This window comes from Phoxinus phoxinus (assembly GCF_949152265.1).
Source record: "Phoxinus phoxinus genome assembly, chromosome: 19".
NCBI lineage: Eukaryota > Metazoa > Chordata > Actinopteri > Cypriniformes > Leuciscidae > Phoxinus > Phoxinus phoxinus.
In genome coordinates, this window is record NC_136894.1 from 4,863,282 (window position 1) to 4,886,498 (window position 23,217).

General features: G+C 36.7%; 2 protein-coding genes across 2 annotated transcripts; both read right to left on the reverse strand.

Annotated features, from left to right (window-relative positions):
- Positions 1-4,695: 4,695 nt before the first annotated feature.
- Positions 4,696-14,878, reverse strand: hepacam2 (HEPACAM family member 2). Its single transcript, XM_079591235.1, is given in 10 exon segments — positions 4,696-5,876; positions 5,956-6,029; positions 6,473-6,507; positions 6,604-6,625; positions 7,174-7,299; positions 8,523-8,819; positions 10,150-10,434; positions 10,871-11,218; positions 14,715-14,838; positions 14,840-14,878. Coding segments are annotated over 10 exon segments (1,446 nt in total). The 5' UTR covers positions 14,864-14,878; the 3' UTR covers positions 4,696-5,765.
- A 1,584-nt stretch (positions 14,879-16,462) lies between these two features.
- Positions 16,463-22,746, reverse strand: fam133b (family with sequence similarity 133 member B). The gene is made up of 11 exons (XM_079589755.1): positions 22,539-22,746; positions 21,940-22,037; positions 21,779-21,857; positions 21,596-21,679; positions 21,129-21,161; positions 20,863-20,937; positions 20,670-20,768; positions 19,749-19,796; positions 17,991-18,071; positions 17,829-17,879; positions 16,463-16,927 (listed from the first exon to the last, which is right to left on the reverse strand). The coding sequence occupies exons 1-11, from the start codon at positions 22,560-22,562 to the stop codon at positions 16,838-16,840; spliced, it is 762 nt and encodes a 253-aa protein (XP_079445881.1). The 5' UTR covers positions 22,563-22,746; the 3' UTR covers positions 16,463-16,837.
- Between the last annotated feature and the right edge of the window lie 471 nt (positions 22,747-23,217).

Below are 23,217 nucleotides of genomic sequence, written 5' to 3' on the forward strand. Positions count from 1 at the left end.
TAATTATGTAGAAAGTAGAGAAATAAAAAACCTCCCATTTCACAGTTGGAAACTAGTAGGAAAATACAAGTTTCCTAGTTGGAAATTATTCTAATTTATTGCCTTTGCTCCATGAAATTGGACATGATCTCGCTCTCAAATCATATTTCCTACTAAGGAAGTCGGATTTCCCATTTGGAAACTCGGATTTCCCATTTGGAAACTCGGAATTTCCAAGTTGGAAACTCGGAATTTCCAAATTGGAAACTCGGAATTTCCCAGTTGGAAACTCGGAATTTCCTAGTTGGAAACTCGGAATTTCCCAGTTGGAAACTCGGAAATTCCAAGTTGGAAACTCGGAATTTCCAAGTTGGAAACTCGGAATTTCCCAGTTGGAAACTCGGAATTTCCTAGTTGGAAACTCGGAATTTCCAAGTTGGAAACTCGGAATTTCCCAGTTGGAAACTCGGAATTTCCTAGTTGGAAACTCGGAATTTCCAAGTTGGAAACTCGGAATTTCCTAGTTGGAAACTCGGAATTTCCAAGTTGGAAACTCGAAATTTCCTAGTTGGAAACTCAGATTTCAGATTTCCCAGTTGGAAATTCAGAAAATAAGAGTTTTCTAATTGGAAATTATTCTAACTTATTGCCTTTGCTTCATGAAGATTAATTCTATTAGGAAGATTTCCCAGTTGGAAACTCAGTTTTCCTAGTTGGAAACTCAGATTTCCTAGTAGGAAACTCAGATTTCCCAGTTGGAAACTTTGTTTTCCTAGTTGGAAACTCAGATTTCCTAGTAGGAAACTCAGATTTCAGATTTTCCAGTTGGAAACTCAGATTTCCTAGTAGGAAAATAAGAGTTTTCTAATTGGAAATTATTCTAATTTATTGCCTTTGCTTCATGAAATTGGACATGATCTCACTCTCAAATCATATTTCTTACTAAGGAAGTCAGATTTCCCAGTTGGAAACCCAGATTTTCTATTAGAAAGATTTCCCAGTTGGAAACTCAGATTTTCTATTAGGAAGATTTCCCAGTTGGAAACTCAGATTTCCTAGTAGGAAACTCAGATTTCCCAGTTGGAAACTTAGATTTCCCAGTTGGAAACTCAGATTTCCTAGTAGGAAATATTTCCCACTTTGAACCTCACTGCTAAGAAATATGGGGGGGGGAACGGAATCCGACGGCAAAAAAACAGCTGTCGGAATCCGTTCCCCCACCCTCAATATGAGAGATTTTGATGTAGTGGCTTAAAAAAGGCTAATTACAATTTTTGTGTTGATGGAGGTTAACTGCCATCAGTTTAAAGAATTTGTTTGCCTTTTAATCATGATAGGACAGTATGGGATTAAAAAAAAATAAAAAACAAACAAACAAAAAAAACGATGACCCGGGATATGAACTCGGGTCATCTAAATCACCAAAGTGTTAAATGTCAGTGCTTAGACCACTAGGCTATAGGGGACAAGTGGAGAGTCACATTTTGTCGAATATTTGAACTTTACTGCTAAGAAATATGGGGGGGGGAACGTAATCCGACAGCAAAAAAACAGCTGTCGGAATCCGTTCCCCCACCCTCAATATGAGAGGTTTTGATGTAGTGGCTTAAAAAAAGGCTGATTCCATTTTCTGTGTTGATGGAGGTTAACTGCCATCAGTTTGAAAAAATTTGTTTGCCTTTTAATCATGATAGGACAGTATGGGATTAAAAAAAATCAAAAAAAAAAAAAAAATCGATGACCCGGGATATGAACTCGGTTCGTCTAAATCACCAAAGTGTTAAATGTCAGTGCTTAGACCACTAGGCTATAGGGGACAAGTGAAAACTTCATTGTGTTGAATATTTGAACCTCACTGCTAAGAAATATGGGGGGGGGAACGGAATCCGACGGCAAAAAAACAGCTGTCAGAATCCGTTCCCCCACCCTCAATATGAGAGATTTGATGTAGTGGCTTAAAAAAAGGCTAATTACAATTTTTGTGTTGATGGAGGTTAACTGCCATCAGTTTAAAGAATATGTTTTGCCTTTTAATCATGATAGGACAGTATGGGATTAAAAAAAAAAAAAAAAAAAAAAAAAAAAAAACGATGACCTCGGGTCATCTAAATCACCAAAGTGTTAAATGTCAGTGCTTAGACCACTAGGCTATAGGGGACAAGTTGAAAACTTCATTGTGTTGAATATTTGAACCTCAATGCTAAGACATATGGGGGGGGTGGAACGGAATCCGACGGCAAAAAAACAGCTGTCGGAATCCGTTCCCCCACCCTCAATATGAGAGGTTTTGATGTAGTGGCTTAAAAAAAGGCTGATTCCATTTTTTGTGTTGATGGAGGTTAACTGCCATCAGTTTGAAAAAATTTGTTTGCCTTTTAATCATGATAGGACAGTATGGGATTAAAAAAAAAAAAAAAAAAAAAAAATCGATGACCCGGGATATGAACTCGGGTCGTCTAAATCACCAAAGTGTTAAATGTCAGTGCTTAGACCACTAGGCTACAGGGGACAAGTGAAAATTTCATTGTGTTGAATATTTGAACCTCACTGCTAAGAAATATGGGGGGGGGAACGGAATCCGACGGCAAAAAAACAGCTGTCGGAATCCGTTCCCCCACCCTCAATATGAGAGGTTTTGATGAAGTGGCTTAAAAAAAGGCTGATTCTTTTTTTTTGTGTGGATGGAGGCAATTGTGACTTTTTATGTCATGGTTATATTTTTTTCCATGTTGGAAATAGGCTTTCATATGTTAGTATACTAGCCTGTTGTTGTGATGTTATATTGTCAGCACTTTCTGCAGACAAAACGGCTCTTCTCATGCTTATTTGTTTAATCAATTTTACATTTAAATCAAATTTAAAAAGCTGGCATGCCTCTGAGAAAGCAATTAGGCCTGTATTTATATACGCCTTCTGCTTTGAAGCCATCATTAGAGATTTCCATATTTTGCATCACCACTTTTTGAGAGATAAATAGGAAAGACGAAGTCAGTGTCTCCTGACTTTTCTCTAACCATTTCTAGACCGCCGGCTACACTAAAATGCTTATTTTTGTTATAACCTAGTCCTAGAAGACTGGCTGCATTGTGTTGCACTTCAGTACAGACACATACAATAAATTGTTGAAAAAGAGGATTCTTGGAAAAAGCGACAATACCTCATTTGTTTACCTCTCACGGCTCAGAGATTGGTTTACAGCAAATATATGAGGTACCTGCCATAAATATTCTATAGCGTGGGTGTTTGAGACGCTGATATGAGCGCGCATAAGAGAGCAGTGTTTTCCGTCAATAAAGTGCTGATGATTTCCCAGTCAAATGAGGGAGTGGCACCTCCTCCTCCCCCAGGCCGAGAGCTGTTGATATAATACTGCTGCTCTTCCCGAGAAACACGTAGTCATATTATAAAGCCTCATTTTATGAAACACTGCCTGTTTGTTCAGGTAATAGCCGACGCTTATCAGACAATCTCTCTGGGGGAAGAAGAATACCCATCAGTGCTTCACACAACAATTAAAATTATCCCGTATTCCTTCAAGCCATAGGTGTACATGACTTACTGCGTTCAGCCAAACACAATCATTAAAAACTATCCTGGCTCTTCCAAGCTTTATAATGGGAGTGAAATTTATAAACCAGAATCACTGGCTTCTGGTAACGGCCGTAAGTGAGTCTCGTTCCGGCAGAAGAGTCAAGTCAACTCACCTTTATTTACATAGAGCTTTTTACAATACAGATTGTATCAAAGCAGCTTCACAGTGATAACATGAAAATAATACAACAAAGTTTTTGTTTCTAGAAGAAAAAGAATTGCATCATCGTCCACCTTAAAGGTGCAATGTGTATTATTTCTGAGGATCTATTGACAGAAATGCAATATAAGATCCATAACTATGTTTTCAGTGGTGTATAAAGACCTTACTTAATGAACCGTTATGTTTTATTACCTTAGAATGAGTCATTTATATCTACATAAGCGCGGGCACCGCCCTTAAAGGGATACTCCACCGTTTTTTCATATTAAACTATGTTATTCCTTTAACTAAGACGAGTTGATACATACCTCTCTCGTCTCAGTGCGTGCACTAAATCGCTCTGTCTTGCGGCGAAACTTTGTTAGCACTTAGCTTAGCCCAGTTCATTCAATAGGGGCCAAGCAGAGAAGCTACCAAACACCTCCACGTTTTCCCTATTTACAGTTACTCAAGTAGTGTAACTCGACCTAGGACGGTGACACAAAAAACGTTGCGCTTTTCTAAGCGTGTAAAATGGATAACTATATTGTATGGCGGAATACCATAGCAAGTGCTTGGGAGCACTTCGACTTGGCGCAGTAATATCTTCACTCGTGAAAAATCCTCTCACCGGCCCCCGCTTGCCCTAGTTGTTCGAACCGCGAGAGGCATCTCCTCTCACCTGAGCTTATATCAGGTCAGAGGTCACTCTTCCGCCGGAACTTCTTCACGCCAGTGCTTATATGTTATAAAGTTATAAATAGGAATATTTTCTTACAAAAATGCATCGCTTTGCTTCAGAAGGCCTTTATTAACCCCCTGGAGCCGTATGGATTATTTTTTATGATGGATGGATGCGCTTTTGTGGCTTCAAAATCTAAGGTACCATTCACTCCCATTATGAAGCATGGAAGAGCCAGGATATTTTTGAACATAACTCTGCTTGTGTTTTGGCTGAAATAAGAAACTCATATGCACCTAGGACGGTTTGAGGGAGAGTAAATTATGGGATACATTTTATTTTTGGGTGAACTAACCCTTTAATGTAATTTATCAGCAAAATATGTGGACAGGAAATATGTGCACAGGAAGACTCACTGCCATACTTACAAAAACATTTACCGGTACAGATTTATTGATGCACAAATAAGCAAAAAGACCATTTTTTTAAAGACATTATCTCTATAGTGTTGCGGAGAGTTACTTAAAAGTAATGCATTACAATATTGTGTGATTCCCTAAAAAGTAACTTATCGCATTACTTTTTCTCATTTGGGGAATAACCATCATGTTTACACAGCGCACACAACACCTCTGCGCTTACTCCGGATTTCTCTCAACATGGAAACATGAGAGGTGTCAGTCAATAAATGGGAGAACAAAGTATCTTGCAAAAAGAAAGTAACTTTGATATTTCTTTTACATTTAATGTGTTAATTTACTCGATACTTGAAAAAAGGAATCTGATTACGTAACTTACAAGTTGCCCCCTATATCTTATTATATGTTATAAAAAAAAAAAGAATGCAAACATATATTTAAAAAAAAACTTTTATTTTGAAATTACGAATGGATGCATCTACGTTCAAAATGTGAACAAGTGCGACACAGACAACAGAAGTCTGTTTTACATTCGAAAAAATGAAATGTGGCATCTTTAAAATGTAATGAGCAATATCACAGAATACACTGCAGTGTGCAAAAAATACAGTTTCAAAGTACAAAATGCATACATATTTACATTGATTATGCAAGAAAAACGATGTAAGACGACAACTGTATTTATATAAATACTCTTAGCTTTTCATTAAGCATGTTACTACAGAATAAAATCTCATAGTTATCTTATATTTTTTAAGACAATAAAAACAAAAAAGTGCTCAGCACAAGTTTGTTTTTCAGATATTAAGAAGTATAAAAAGGTATTATAAAAATGAATAACTGTTAAGCAAAAAGAAGTGCTTAAATGTGTGACTGAGAAAAAAAGGCAAAACAAAAAAAAGAGTAAAATGTATTTCCTCTTGACATCTGAGCACACGTCACTATCCACCTCTCATTTCAAAAGACTCAGTGTAGGAGTTTCAGGCACATGTTTGATGACATCATAGATGGTGGTATGCAAATCTCGGACTGAATCGAGCCGTGCCAACGACCTGCAGGATGCCTGGAAAACAGAGGGAAGAAATAATAAACTGATCTGGGGCAAAACTGCCCATGCAAAATAGCAAAGAGATTATTTCTACCTGTGTTGAATCCATTTTCTCAGGTACAGAGACAAATTCATAGATGCCAAAGTCTTCAGTTGCATCTTCATGACCTGCAAATATTACTCAGATTAGTGTATATATAATACAAAGCTAAATTTAGGCAAGTAATATAAATATGTTTACTTTATTTTCCATTAATTTCTATTGAGATCTATATTTTGCAATGTTTTAAAAGCTATTTGTTTCCATTAGACAGCGTATGAATCATTATATCCACCTTTTTAGTTGACTAGCACTAGTTTACTTTAGACAGTAAGTAGTTAATAATATCCTATTTATTTTCAAAAGGGAGTGACAGTGTACGTGGCCAAGTAAAGCCAAACCAGCCAGGTGGAAAAAAATGTTTAAAGCGTATGCTGACAGAAACCAAGCAGATATGATTATAGCTGTAATGTTAATGGGATTGGGGAGTTTGTTTGTACAGAGAGGCAGTGTACACATCAGTGCTTAACAACACAGGTATATTATAGTCCGAGGCGTGCAGTAAACGTACCGGAGCGGTGCAGTCCTCTCTGCTCTGTCATAGGCCTGGAGGACAGGAGCAATCCATCAATGATGTCACAGATATCGAAAAATGCGTCATATTTATCACATTGTATCATGCTTGTATAATTGTTTTCTTACCGCTTGTAGATAGTCTTTATCACTGTAGAAAAATAAAAATCAGTTAAAAATGATTTCTGTCTCATGTGGCCACTTTAAATAAAGCCTGACAAACACTATATTAAGGATTAAAGACCCCTTGAAATCAGTAGACATTAGTTTTCTGTCCTGTGTTGTTGATATATTGCGGTAACACTTTAGAATAACGCCCCGTCATTAATAATAAGTAACTATGCAGGAAGTAATGCAGGACTAATGAGTAGAACTATATTATACTAAGTGTAGAAACAAGCTTAACTAATCAGTAAGTAATATCCAATTTAGGAGATAGTTCCTTATTATGTAATCAATAATTACTTAATGAGGTTAGCCTCATTAATAACTAACTGGCAAATTATAGAGAACATTCATGAGTCTGAGATGTAATCAGACATCTTTTTACTCAAGTGTTACCCAGTCACTCTTCAGAAACTACTAGTGATCTGGACTATTATTTTAAAGTGAAAAATATGTTTTTTGAATAACTGACTTTGTTCAAATGACACATTATTAAGGTGATGCATGAATATTGTTAAAAAGCAGAATGATTACTTCTTTTTGGATGGCAGCTCTTCCTTAGGAGCACAAACATCATACACACAATGATGACGACTGAGAAGACGGTGATAAATGTCAATGAAGACAGCGCACCCCCTTCCTGGATAAATTTCGCTTTTCCTGGAAACAGATCGATATTTCAGCATTACATTTTATATTTTTTGTGATAAATCATATCTGGTGTGTGATCTTAATTTTTAAACAACCAAGAACTTGCATTGCATGTTTGCATTCACAGTATACACTGAAAGAAAATGCACGGCCTGCAACGATGTAAACAATAAGAACAGGTGCTGGCCCCTATTTACTTTCCAGTGGAACGGCAAGACTTAATCACAGGTGGGACAGAAAACAAAAAAAACAGCTTGCCACGACCATGCAGTGAGACAATGGATGGAACAAAGGAATAACAAACAGGACAGATTAACTGATAACACCAAAGCCAATGACAATTTTTGTAATGTGTGCAAAAATACATCATATATTATTTATATATTTAAAGCTTCAATAATGCCGGTCTACTTCGGTTTGATCAGGTCAGAAGAATTTAATAAAATAATTTGAAGGGTAGGGTAGGCAATTTTTGAATGGCTAGCAATAGCAAGCTTTGACAAGTTATAGCTGCAGACCAGAGATCTCCAAAATGGGGCGTGAACTGGGAAAGTGGGCAGAACCTCCACAAGGGACTTGCACCATTGCTTACGGCTTAAACCAACTGTCATTGAATTGCATTTCTAAAGAAAAATTTGTAAATAATACATAGTTTTTTGTTGATTTAAAACATGTGGGAAACTTGTACTCTATTGCTTTGCTGCTTTAAGCGACAGGGGCATCCCGGAGCTCGAGATTCACAGGGTAAAAGGGGGCAGTGATGCTGGGTGCAACTAAAAAGGTCCCAATGTCTGGTGAGGTCCGGTTGGGGATATACAAACGGCCCGGCGATCTCATTTCATATGATCTTATAACTGCTTATCTCCTGAATTGCCATTTGCTTTAACACTCTATTCAGCATAAATCCTGCCCTGCAGTCGTGCAGATGTAGGCTAGGTTTAGGGGTTTGCATTTGTTGTTGTTTTTTGGTTCTAAGACTTCCACAGAATAGTATTTTTTTTAAATATTTAGACCACTTCTATTATTGATTGCTATTAGGATGTGAAGATAGTTTTAACCACAATAACAAAAAACAATTTATGAAAAAAATTGCCAACCCTACCTTTAATTTAGAAATTACCATAATCATTTTTATATGTAAATCAATAGGAGTTTTTGGGACACAGTAAAGACAGATCAACAGAACATGAACTAATGTACAGATCCAAAACTGTAGGTGGCAGCAAGCATACCTCCAAATCTGGCCACCACCAGTGTGAACTTGGTCTCGTCCTGCTTCTTCGTCACATTGTTGAATGCTCGACACAAGAACTCTTTACCCTGAGGTAACTCGTACGGCTTCACTTCAAAGCGCGGTCCAATCATGAGGACCTCTGTGCCGTTCTTTGTTTTAGAGATCCAGGCGCAGGTGTTGGGAGGGTTCGAGTCCGCATAACACTCAAAAAATACCATTTCCCCAGGGTTCACTGTGAACACACCTTCGGTTTTCAGACACTGGTCAGAATTTACTGCCAGGTTATAAGGCCCATCTGAAAAATGTGTTAAAGTAGCAAAAAACATTATTAGTGGTTTGTTTTTCAACATTAATTTTGTTCATGTCTTTGCAATTTTCTATTACTTTGCTTTAGTTCTACTAAACTTCTAGTTCTAACTTTTTCCCCGCCAGTGCTTTTTTTAAAAGTTGCCAGCCACCGCCTGCGTTTTTGATTATTTTCACAAAATTATCATGGCTCCCAGAATATTTTGTTGTATGAATATCTGAACATGCAATATATCAAAAGAAAGAACAGAGCCTTTGCTTTTAAACAACATCAAAAAACTTTTATTCATGTATTCTTTTTTTTAATCAACACTTGAATGTGGGTAAGTTGCATTTTTTTCTCTCTCAAAGACTACAATGTGCAAAAGCAATTCTTTTATCACTTGTTGTGCTCCTTGTTTTGATCCAAAGATTCAGTACTCTTTCATAAAATGCATAATAGCGCCCCCTATTGTATAAAAGTAAAAACACGAAAAAGCCGGTAAATTCCGTCAATGGTAGGGAAGCGTTGTCTCATAAATGACGGAAAATTCGGTCAATGCCGGGGAAAGAGTTCATTACTATAAATAGTTCATAGTATTTCTCTATTCTGTGAGTTATATCGTACAACAACGAGTTAGCCTTTTTCAGCTGGTCATGTGATTTCAAAATGGCGGCCCCCATGAGGGGACCCTTTTCATGTAAAATAAATCAGCTTTTATTAGACTACTGAAATTAGTCTTCATCTCATGAGAGTGTACGTGATTTTAAACATATTTTTCAAAAAATACTAATGATTTATAGCCTGGTTGACACCAGACCCTTCTCAGTCGTAACTGAGAGTGGGTCTGGGGAAGGTTCATTCACAGCCCATTTCCAAAGGGGGCGTCACTGACGGACGTCTCTCAAATGCCTCTGGGCGCAATTGGATAGACCTAAAACCAATCAGAGAGATCGTCATCGTGTAAAGCCCGCCTCAACGTTTGTTTTTGGTGCCGCGATTTGGACAAATTGGAAATGGGCTTAAATGGGCTCTTGGCCAGACCGACTTGCAGAGCAAATCTTAAATTTGCCGGAAGTTCGTCAGGGTTTTGCCAGGCTAAATGATTTCTTTAGTGGTAAAACTTTTTAATGAGGCTTTGCTTCTTTAATAGCTTGACCCACTTTCATCTACCTTTGCTTTAATATAAAAGGCGTGTCACGTCTAACGTTTGCGTTACAATGCAAACAGCAGTTCATTCTCAGGCTGCAGGAGGAACCTGCTGGACAGTGTGCAAAACGATGCAGTGATCTACACATGGGATGATAACAGATGATAAATGAGTATGACAGATACTCACAGAACACACTGAGGTCAGCCTGTTTGCTTGGGTTCCTGCTAATGTGGTTTATCGCCACACACACGTATTGACCGATGTCTTCTTTCTTGACAGGGTTTATTACAAGCGTCCGATGATCTTGTGAGAATGTATGCCGGTCACTTGGACCAACAATCAAGTTGTTCTTTAGCCATTCGAACTGAACATTTGTCCCGTGTTCAACTGAGCAAGTCAGCGTCACATTGTCCCTGTCTTCCACGATTTCTGATTCTGGGGTCTTACTAATTACGGGGACGGACACAGGCACTGGAAGCAGACAAGACATAAAACTGAGTGTTTACAAGAAAAGAGATTCTCTGAAATATGTATGTATATGGCAGCCCGTTTCCATCTCAGAGAAAAAAACAGTAATTGAAAGTTTTAATTTTGGCTTTTTATCTCACAAACATGACTTTTAAGTCATAATTCTGACATTTAAAGACATTATTTAGACTTTTTAATGTGGTAATTCCGACTTTTTAAGTCATATTCCCACTTTTAAGTCAATTTCAATTTAGTAAGCAATAATTTTGACTTTTAAGTCACAATTTCAACTATTTAAATTGACTGTCATAATTTCAACATTTTATGCCATAATTATGATTTACCAGAGCATGATTTGTTTATTATCTGGCAGGAAAGGGCTTCCATGAAACGGACTTGCATTTGTATGAGAACCCAAAAAACACTCAAAGGCTCTTACCGCTGACTGTGACCGTTACTGTTTTAGTGACAGTCAATGGCTTGGACATTTCCGGGAAGACGATGTTGATCTCCAGCTCGTATTCCCCCTGTGTATCCTCATCCAGATGCTCAAAATATAGTGAGACGTTAGGCAAATTGAGCACCGCATTGTTTTTCAGGCGCAGATTTGGGATGGCATTGGTCCCAGTGAAAGTGACCAAATGAGTGTAATTGGGCTTAGTTTTAATCCAGGCCCCCTGGAACTTTATATTCTGAACATCAAAATGAGTCTCAACTCTGAGAAGCATAGAGTCGCCCATTTTCCCATGCTGCGTGGGCTCCAGTGAAATGTATTCAGAGTCTGTACCTGTTCAAAAGAGAGTGTAAAATGGTGTTTAATGACTTGTTCTGTCAAACTAAATATTTAAGATATACACAAATAATTTGTTTTATGTGATGTCATTTGAGTTGTTCAGTCATGACGTCAATTTGGAGGCTAAGTCAACATGGATTCCCTTTAAATGTTTTTTTTAGAAAAGCAGTTTTAGATTTATGATTAAAAAAGGTGGACAGTAACAAAGTACATTTACTTGAGTACTTAAGTACACTTTAAGTACATTGACGCCAGAACCCGACTTCGGATTGACGTCAACATCCTACGTCGGACAGATGTTGGATTTTGGTTGGAAATGAAAGTCGGGTTGACGTCAGAACCCAAATGATGTTGGTTTTGTTGATGTTGATGTTGTCAATGTTGGGTTTGGTCTTCTAAATGCAAATTCTGTCATTGTTTTGGAGCACACTAGCTTATATAATAAAACAATGCAATGACATTTTACTTTTAAAAATGTAGGCTACTTATTGCGGAAACATACTTTAAGTAAGTGCAAACTGAATGTTGTGCTTTTTTTCAACACTTAATTGCATGCATTAAATTAAAATGTATTATAGTTTACATTTAAATTAAATGGAATTAGTTTAACTTAAGAGAGTTTTTGACTCACTTAAGTAAATATTTATGTCTTCAATTGTCTTTGAAATAGAAGCAAAAGATTATTAAAACATAATTATTTCAAATGTACTTTAAAGTAAAACTTTTCATTTGACTTAAGTGTGTTAAGTAAGTCATGAAAGTGAACACTTCAGTGGCATTTCATTAATATTATATTATCTGCACAGGTTTTTATTAAAAATTGTGCCTACTGTTATTATTTGTATACAAATTCACATTGAATATAATTAAGCACACTACTTTTTCACAAGGGACAACACACACTGAACTTTCCACAAAGCAGAAAATACCATCTATATGTAAAACATAACACCATCCAGGCTTCAAAAATGCTCAATATTAAACTTCCCGGTCATTTGGGCAGAACGGTAAAACCCTGCAATGTTTCTCATTAACAGCGACATCGCTGATTAAAACATCAATCGAAACCGTTGCTAATCCGAGCAGTTTTCCTTCTCCTTTAGTTCACTTGGGCGCTCCAATTAACTGCACAATAAGAAGTTTGCAGAATAAGACATAAACCTGCCCTCACATAATCTGCAATTCCAGCATGACACTGGATTTATCCATCATTAATTAGTTCATACGCACAGATCTGCCTTTGCCCTCTCCGCTTGATCAAGCCTGCATGAGCAAATATTGACCAGCTTCTCAGAATGATAGTGATCAAACATCAAGTCCTCTCTAATTTGTCTGAACTGGTCGGTGAGCAAACACTCAGTGAGGAACAGCTATCACACGTTACATGAGGTCATAGAGACCTCCGTATCACTGATCGCAAAAGTAATGCTCCGATAATGCTGTAAAGAGCTATTGAACTCTAAACTGACATATCTCATTTACTTAAGGATAAGATTTCTTTAGCATGGACACAGGGATGTTAGGCCGCTTTAACTGACAGCTGTTAATCTGCACTAGGTTGCTAGGCAAGGCCGTGTGGCAGCAGGCAGGCAGACAGCTTCACTCCTCCCTCGCTCTATCGCTCTCAGACCCCTTCACTACCCGGACACGGCCATCTCCACCCCCTACTCGCTTTATCGGCCAGCTGACAGACAGTGTTGTGCATTACAATAGACAACTGTGTGGCTCGTGTTGTGCGCTAAATAATAAATAAAGACACCCTTATTGCACACACCAGAGGGCAGGTTCAGTGGAAGTGAAAGTGTGCATGAGTTAACGCCACACTTATCGCTCGGTGTGCTTGGCCTGTTCTGGTCTTATTGTCTCCAAACAAGGATTATTTCAGGGATAGCAACAGCGCACTTAGACCACCACAACAACAGGCATTAGGTGTTGAGCTATACCACACCAACAAGCAAACCCTCAACTCCCAAAACACAAACAAACACTGCTATTTGCTATTCACATCCCATGACGGTCCGGTATACAGACATTTGCGCTGTAACTAAAATACACATATAAACGTGTGGACTGGAAAATTAACAAAAGCCTGACTGTGAATAATACACTAAGCATTGCATGTTTGTGAATGTGTATTTTTAAAGCATCATGTGAGACAAAAATCTAAATGTAGGAAACATCTGTCACAAGAGTATGTGTCATATTATATATATATATGTAGACACACACACACACACTGTATTTTCATGTTTATACTTAAGGAAGAGGGTAGATGGACACCTTTTATGATTATTTATTATGATGATGACTGTTGACTTTCAGCAACATCCTTTATAAGATTATGTCAGATAAAAAAAAATATATATATATATATTTATAGTGAATTTCATTCAATACATGTATTAAATTAGATGATATATATATATAATATATATATGCATACATACATACTGTATTATTTTTATCTTGAAATATAATATTACATATTTGTAATTCCAATCTGTAAAAAAATATTGGGAATTTATATATTTTTTATACATTTTAAAAAAAATTAAATAAATAAATAAATAATATATATATATATATATATATATATATATATATATATGTATATATATATATATATTTAAATAAATTTTATTAAAAACATTTTTTAATTATATATATATATAATTTTATTTTGTGTATTAATTGAAATGGATTTATGAAAACAGTGATTTTTGACAACAGTAATAGCACAAATATTAAGATTATGACAATCTATGTTTAAAATTAATTTAGAGCACAATAATAAAACTATAATCCCACTACATTTAAAAACATTGAACACAAAATCATACATATTTGTTCATATAAAAAAAATCTCAATTAAATGCAATATAATAAAATAATTAACGTTTTTAAATATATATTTATTTACTTTTGTCCTATAAAATTAAATGGAATTGTGAAATTTTCAATTTAAAACAATATAAGGACAAACACTGACAGTCACAGGAATCTATTCCATCGAAATTTCAAAATGGAAGTGAAAATTTCCAAATGTAGGAAGTAATCGCCACACTATTTCAGAATTACAGAATTCAAATCAAATCTTAGTTTTAGTCTTTCAGGTTCTGTACATGACATAATCTTAATGTGCAGAGAAGGATGTTTTTGCTGAAAGCCAACAGTCATCATCATAATAAATAATAATTAAAGATAAAAAATTTAAAATCCATCCACCTTCTTCCTTAAGTATAAATATGAATGTATATGCACTTAACTTTGCATGACATTTTAATTAAAGGAATAAATATTTATTCTTCTGTGAATTTCAAAAAATGTCAATGTATTTAATTAGATGATGTTGCAAACTATTGCCTTTCTCTTGTTGGCTCAACCTCAAATTTTTGGCCAAAAATTACCGTAAAATAGTTTTTACTGAAAGTTTTGGTGTGTGACATCACTGCTGCCATAGTTATTCAAACAGCAATAAAAATCATCTTACCAGGAACGAAGAGAAATAAGATGCACATCAGAAGAAACATGGTGACTCCAACACATTCCATCTCTAGAAGCTGTGTGACAAGAAAAGGGAACTGGTGACAGTATTTGCCAGGGAAATGAGAGAACCTCGAGGCCACGCCCACGTGCCATTTGGACACACACACACCTGGACGAGCTTCCAAAAACACTGCTGTCACCCTGAGGGCCAGATACAGTCTCACCGATACACACTCACTTACACAGCTTAAACACACAGTGTCAGATGATCAGAAGGGAAGTTCTCAATAAACAGTGGTGGTACACACTCACACACACACTGCTACAGGTGTGAAACCAGCACACACTGACATTCAAGTACGAGACAGACACAGGAACATTCAGTGCAGAGACATGCAAAGTTTCATCTGAAATCAAGCATGACTCAGGAAGACACAGTTTTCAAGAACTATCCCACACATAAGCCAGAAGCGACCTAAAAGTGTCATTTAAGTCCACGGCAACTATTAAAATAGCACGAGTGTGGAAGAGCTATTGAAGAAAAAGGTTAATAAATCATGTTCATCATGAATACTTTTGCGCAGTTAAGTACAAATTAATTTCAGGGAAAGTGTAACTCCACAATCTCTCCTTCCATGTCAAATCTATCCTTTAACTACTTTAGATTCATTCTCATCAGAGAATCCTGAGTCGCGGTTTTCATAATTGTTTCACACTGATAAAAATGAGAGATGATTTCTGAAGGATCATGTGACACCGAAGACTGGAGAAATTATGCAGGGTTTGCATCAGGAATAAATTACATTTTAAAATACACTGGCCGGCCAAAATAAATAAATAATTGATTGGATTTAAATAGGCAAATACTTAAGTCTCCGACTGTCTCCAGAGCCACACCTACATATTACTTAATTGCCACGGACCAATGGTAGTTCGAAGGCATTAACCAGCCAAACACACTTGTTTGGCCTGATTTTGTTATAAACTGTCATTGAAAGTCTTTGGGATGTGCTGGAGGAGACTTTACAGAGTGCTGGACTCTTGCATTGTCAATACAAGATCTTGAGCAAAATGTTATGCACCTCTTGATGGAAATAACACCACAACATTTACTTCCATCAAGAGGTGCATCAATTTTTGGTCAAGATCCTGTATTGACGATGCAAGAGTCCAGCACTCTGTAAAGTCTCCTCCAGCACATCCCAAAGACTTTCAATGAACTTAAGGTCTGAGCCACTTCATGTGTGAAAATGATTCTTCATGCTTTCTCCCAGCCATTTATTCACAATCTGAGCCGGGTGAAACTTGACATTGTCATCCTGGAATTTGGCCATGTGTGTTCCCATATGGTTTTTAAGAAATGAAAAGCTACACACTTCAGCAACTATGGTTAAAAGAACTGTTCCTAAACATACAACATGTTAAAAACATAATAATCGCTGCTATAATGATCCAGTCATAAACTCTGAAGCATTTGCCTATTTAAATCCAAACAGCAACTTTTTTTTTTTTTTTTTGGCTGGGCTGTGTATATTCAAATAGAAAACGGTTCTTTTTAATGATTCAAAATATTTTTCACAAATACACACTCTTTATTGCATCACATTTAACACAGACTGCAAACTCACATTCACAACCTGGGTAAAATGATGTTTTTTTCGTGCCGCTGAAGATCAGTGCAGGAAACACTGGTTCATACTAACATCACAGAATAAAATCAATTATTGGTTCATAGGGAAAAACAGAAGCAAGAATTTTTCAAAATATTTAATGCAAAACAACTGCCTTTACAACCCATAAACCAGCATTTCTAACCCACATCAGCACAAACATACTGTACACAGGGCCAGCATTGGTGTAAATGACTTTTATTTGGACTGAGAATCATCTGCTTTAAAAAACAAACAAAGCGAGCATAATGAACCCCGAACGCCTCTCAAGTCCCCCACCACTTGATCCTGTCATCCAAGTCGGCCACACGGCCGGCCGGTGCCAAGAAGCACCGCATTTAAGAGTCACTTGAACAGATATCTAATGGGGTTTATTCTCCCACAGTCTGGCAAGAGCTCCGTCTCCATTCACACTCAATTCCAGCCGCCCGTCGCGCAGGACGTCAACACTAGCCCTTCAGTCCAACTCCGAGCCGGAAGTCTTCCGCTTTTTCTTTCTGCTGTGTTTCTTATGCTTCTTCTTTTTCTTTTTCTTCTTAGACTTATCCTATAAATATAAAGATATTAAAAAATCAGTCTTTAATCCATTTTTAATCGCCCCCTTTTTGAACATTACCTTTCATGCAGTGTGTAACATAGCTGTTTATGAATGTAAAAGGTCTACAAAGTAGTTCTAAAGTTCAAAATGCGAGAAAAATAAAGTAATTGTCTCCTAAAAGAAAGAATCGATTCTGAACTGGTGAAGTTGTCAGCAATTCCAGTCTCACTTCCTGATACATACCTGAATAACAATGAAACAAATTTGCATAATGCCAGCCTAGTGTCTTCATCGGCTTCCTGTGAACAACATCTACTTTGACCCTCAAACACTGTAGCTGTAGCGGAGACTGGAAGAGTTTGGTTTGAGTTGTTCATGTCGAGGAGATGCTGTTTTCAGTGCCGTGAATCCACTTTGCTGCAATTCAAAAGGACGAGGACTCGGGCTGGAATTGATACGGTAAAACTGACACTATCGTTACTGTTCGTATCTCTGAGATGTGCTGTAAGCGGTCGACCAATCACAACAGACTGGGTCGTCTGACCAATCAGAGCAGAGTAGTCTCTCGGAAAGGACGGGTTTAGAGAGACTGAATCTTCAAACGAACCGTTTCAGAATCTTCTGAGAAATGTGGTGATGTGCAATGTATATTATGAGAAAATTGTATTTATTTTTTTACCTTGGATGCATTTAACCCTATTGTAGGAGACCTCTAAAACAAAAAAAGACCAAATCTTAAAAGACCTTTAAAATAGCATAATAGGGGCTAAATTTAAGTTCTGTTTTTCGAATCCACTCTTTATAACATTTCTGTGATGATGCGGGTCGCATGTTCAGTCGTTTCTGCTGCCCTCATAAGGGCAAAGACAAGCCAAAGTTATGGATAAGCCGCTTTACACTGAAGACTTACTGTAATTTTATCCTTCTCTTCACTACTGTGTTTCTTTTTTTTGGGCTCAGCCTAAAAAAACAAAAACATTTAGAGATGAGTTCGGCATGTCACATGGTATTTGCAGCGCTAAAACAGTTTAATGACACATATTAAGGTCACAGAGGGTTTAGACACTCTTACGTCTCTGTCTACATCAGACTCGTCTGAAGACTCAGAGTGACTCCTGTCAGCTTTCCTCTTCCGTCGACCATCCTTTTCATCCTTTCAAACAAAAACATTTTGTTCATGATACTGATACAAAACAATACAAAAGTTTTGGTCTATAAGTTTTTAAATTTTAAAGTTGAAGTTTTATTTGATTATAAATACAGTCAAAAACAGAATACATATATATTACAAATCAGATTATTACAATTTAAACGAATAGTTTCCTATTTTAATATATTTCAAAATGTCATTTATTCCTGTGATAAAGCTGAAATTTGTGCATAATTACTCCAGTCTTCAGTGTCACATGATCCTTCAGAAATAATTCTGATCTAATATGCTGGATATGGTACAATGAACTGTTTATACTAGAAAAAAAACTTGAAAAACTATATTTTTGTGTTTGAAATTAAATAAGGGCGATGTTATGTTTATTTTTTATAATCTATTTCTTTAATGTCTTTAAAGTGATAGTTGACCCAAAAATTTAAATTGCGTCATTAATTACTCACCCTCATGTCGTTCCAAACCCGTAAGACTTTCGTTCATCTCCGGAACACAAATGAAGATCTTTATGATGAAATCTGAGAGCTTTCTGTCCCTGCATTGACAGCTGCTTTTTGACGCTTCAAAAAATTTCATAGAGATTCTAAAACTAATCCATATGAATTGAGTGGTTTACTCAAAATTCTCTGAAGAGACTTGATCGCTTTATATGATGAAAAGATTTGATTTAGGATTTTATTCACATATAAACATTGATCAGACCAGATAGAACTGGTAATATTCTGATTGTTCCAATCCAATCTGACCTGTAATGCTGCCTGAATCATAATCATACACTGTTCGTTCCTTGAGGAGAACTGATCCCCGACTGAGCTTGGTTTCTCCCAAGTTTTTTTTCTCCATCCTGTCACCTGATGGGAGTTCTGGTTCTATGCCACTGTCGCCTGTTTTCACCTTTGTTGCCATTGGCTTTTGGCTTGCTTAATTGGGGACATTAAATGTAACATTTAATTTAATATTCAACAATAATATTGATCTGCCTGCATGGACACCATTATGAGAACTGATCTGAGCTGGAAGATGACATCAAGGTTTTCTCCAGAGCGGCTATTTAACTAAATTAATGACTTTTTTACAACAAAATGAAACATCACTGAACATACTTAAGCTGGACTATTTTCTTCTGGAAACAAACTTAGTTGCATTATTTCCGTTATCTTTGTAAAGCTGCTTTGAAACAATGTGTATTGTAAAAAGCGCTATATAAATAAATCTGACTAGACTTGACTTGAATCAGTGAACATAAACAGAAGCTCAACCGAACCTGCTTTACACGAGAGAACCTCTTGCAGACGCTCAAACGTGATGCGTAACACGAGAATGAACCTCATTGGTTCTCGCACGTCAAGTGAACATGCTTGAGCTTCAGTTTACCACAACTGATGTGTGCGTTGATGAATGTTTATATGTGAATAAAAGCTTAAATCGCTCAATTCATATGGATTAGTTTTACGATCTCTTCGTGAACTTTTTGAAATATCAAAGTGGTAGTTGTGTAGCTGTCAATGGAGGGACAGAAAGCTCTCAGATTTCATCATAAAGATCTTCATTTGTGTTCCAGAGATGAACGAAAGTCTTACGGGTTTGGAACGACATGAGGGCGAGTAATTGAAGATAGTATTTTCATTTTTGGGTGAACTATCACTTTAAATGAGTTTTCAATACCTTGACTTTCTCTCCATCCATTTTCTTCCTTTTTTTCTTGGATGACTCCTAGAGACAAAAGACATCAGGAATCAAGTCTTGACAAATATCTTCATTATCACCAGCAATTTATGAATATTCATGAAGACAAATCAACAATTTCTACAAGAGCTGCCAATCTAGAATAATGTTTAATAGACTGTGGATAGTTAAGGTCCCGATATACTCACGTCTCACGCTAAACTTTTTTTTCATTCTTCGCTTAGAGGTAAAAAGGAGTTGGAAATAACTTTACAGCAATATACTTTTAGCGAGCATCCCGACACATCGTTTATATGAATATGGAAATATGTGCTGCACGCTTTACTCTCAGTAAATAAAAATGACAGCGGTGAGAAAACAAGTAAAGAAAGCATCTGATCATAGTGATGTAGATGTTTGCACAAGCTCTCCATTCAGCACTCTAATCAAATCATGTTTATTTACAGCCCTTTATTTAAAGATTGCTTTAATGAAGCAACTTTACAGTATTAAACATGAAAACACAGTCGGTTGCTTTTTATTAGATTTAAAACCTCATTTTCTACTGTGTTCATGTTTTTGCTTGTGGATGTACGAGTCTGACCTCGACAGACTGAACAGAAGTAATGATGAACCGAAGATTTCTACGTCAAATAGGGCGGAGCCCCAGAGCCACAGACCAATGGGAATGTCCGAAGGCTTTTAAACAGCTAAAGCGAACTTTTCTGGAATGTAAGCGGTTTCAAACTCCCAAAACAAACTTTTTTTTGGCCTGATTTTGTTCAAAATGACGTCACTGCACTTTGTTCTTCAATTTTGCTTGGAGTATATCGGGGCCTTTACTTTACAGTTAAGCCAGACACTTCCATAACTGACAAGAACAATCTATGTTTTTCCTTGCAGATATAAACCAAACAATACCCTGCTATCAGTCTCGGACTCCGTGTCAGTGTCATCAGATGCTCTCCGGGCACAGGATCTTTTTCGCTTTTTCTTCTTTTTCATATTTTTCTTATCATCCTGAAAAGGCAGTATGCAGGAGAATATTCAGGGATAATTCATGGTCATTTTAACAACGCAAGCAGATAAACGAGCATATTAGACATCATCTTACGTCATCTTCAGAGTCTGAGGGGGAACTGGAGGAGGAATCAGAACTCGATGAGGAGGAGGAGGAAGATGAGGAATGCTTGACCAAATACAACAGAAGCAGAATTTATTAGATTTCAAGTCACTCAAAACTGACCCCGTGTCCTGTGGATAACAGACCAGACTGATCCTGAATACTCTACAAAAGCACATTAATATTCCACTTTTCCATGATCAGTTAATTACTGGTTTACAGTTGCTCAAGATATCAAAATGGAGAGCTCTCCTCACCCTACTGGACTTCTTCTTCTCCTTCTTCTTTTTCTGGAAATCAAAGATAAAATCATAACCATTGGAATTTTGTTTTTAAATACAACAAACCAGGGGCCTGATTTATAAAGACATGCATAGAAAGATCCTAAAAGTGAACATACGACACTTTCCGAAATGTTCCACTAAACGATTTATAAAATGGCTGTATGCTCAAAAATGTACCCTAACGTCACACTTCCTCTTGAATTCAAGCCCAATGTGAACAACTCAATTATGAATATAATTAATTATCTTCAGTAACTGATGTTGTATTTAATTTTTAAAAATGGGACGCTCTTCAGTTGTAAGAACATTTTCATGTCAGTTTCTGCCATCATAAATCCTGTTTTGCTTCTCACTTTTGATGTAGGATGAAATCTATTGAAATCGGGATCAAATCTGACTGTTTTATAAAGGAGGTCCCAGATCACTACACCAACTCTTACCTCCTTCTTTTCCTTTTCTTTTTCTTTCTTTTCACCTCCACCAAGTACCTTCTCCCTGTTTTTCTCCAGTTCCTTCTTCCATCGCTGAGAAAAATGAGAGAGAGCGCATATTATCCAAACATTAGATCTAGGTCTCTTGGAAATCCACTGATTTATAAAATGCAGACACAAAAACATCTCTACCTCGTTCATCCGGTCCTCAAAATCAGCCAGGGCCCTGGAGCCTTTCTTCTTCTTTTCCAGCTGTTCTTTTACCTCCTCCCTGATATACAGGACAAACAGACATACGCATGAAGAAATATGACATCAAAATCACATCCATCATCATCAGTTTTGACCAGTACCATGATGGCCGTGGTCTGCTGAGATAATCCTGAATGGTGGTTCCGGTGTTGGGTGCAGGTCCTCTGGCTCTGGCAGCAGCTATTGGATTCAAGTACGCCTGAAACACAATCATATTTTAACATTCACCATAATCCAGCCAGCACACCCTTAAAATAAGCACAAAACTTGATAAACACCCTGCCTTCAGCATCCACGTTACACTTACAGGCTGCTAAAATAACGGCATACTACTTTTTATCAAATTAAACTACGAATGCAATAGTTTTCACATGCTCAACAGAAAGACAGCAGCAAACTGTCTCTGTAGAGGGACATTTATTTTAAGTGGAATATGTGCTAGCTGAGTTAGCATGTCTGAGCCACATAACCATACTAGCCTGCTATCTAAGTTAAGCAATAGCCACATTTTGCAAGCGTGTCAGACTACAAACATAAAACAATCTATAGCAACTGTCTAAAGAGCTTACTCATTCATCCTGAGAGTGGACGTGGCTAATTTGTTTGACTAAGTTACGTGTTTTGACGCGTTAGCATTGCGGCTTAAAGGCCTCTTGATTATTTTACGTGGAATGCAAGTCTGTAAACTACATTTACTTACCACTCTGTTATCTCGCTTGCCCATTTCTGCAGATTTTGCCTTAAGTTTAAAGGCCAAAATCTATGAAATTCGCCTTTTGTTTACATGTCTCTGGTGCTGTCGGTGGCTCTCAGTGTGCAGAGAGAATTTCTGAATAATTGCCAACTAGCGGTTGTTCAGTAACATGTTCACCAGAGGGCGCCTTCTCCTGTTATTTGGTAATTAAAGTTACCATGAAATCCACATTGACAATTGATGTTTTTTTTATGGAATAAAAATTATTTTAGTATTTATAATAAATGATTTATCTGTGTATATCATTGTTTTTTTTATTTTATTTTTATTCATGATCCCTAATCTTTCATTAAAATAACTTCCCCTCTCTCAGTTATATTGTTTGCTGCTATTTGGACTTATTTGAAATATAAGATTTGTTGTTTCAGGTTTGTTTGGTATTGTGTATGTTCTTTAAGCAAAAAAAAAAAAAAAAAAAAAAAAAAAAAATTAAATTAAATGGTAGCCTATGTATTTTTTCACTCAATTATGTGCCATCATCATTTCTTGACATTGTATGGTAAACTACATATTTTCTAGCAAAAACGACGTGATTTGGTAAAAACGGTTTATGGTGGTTAAATGAGATACGTCATAAAAATACAGTTTAGTCTATAATTATAATTAGTCATAAAATTAAAAATGT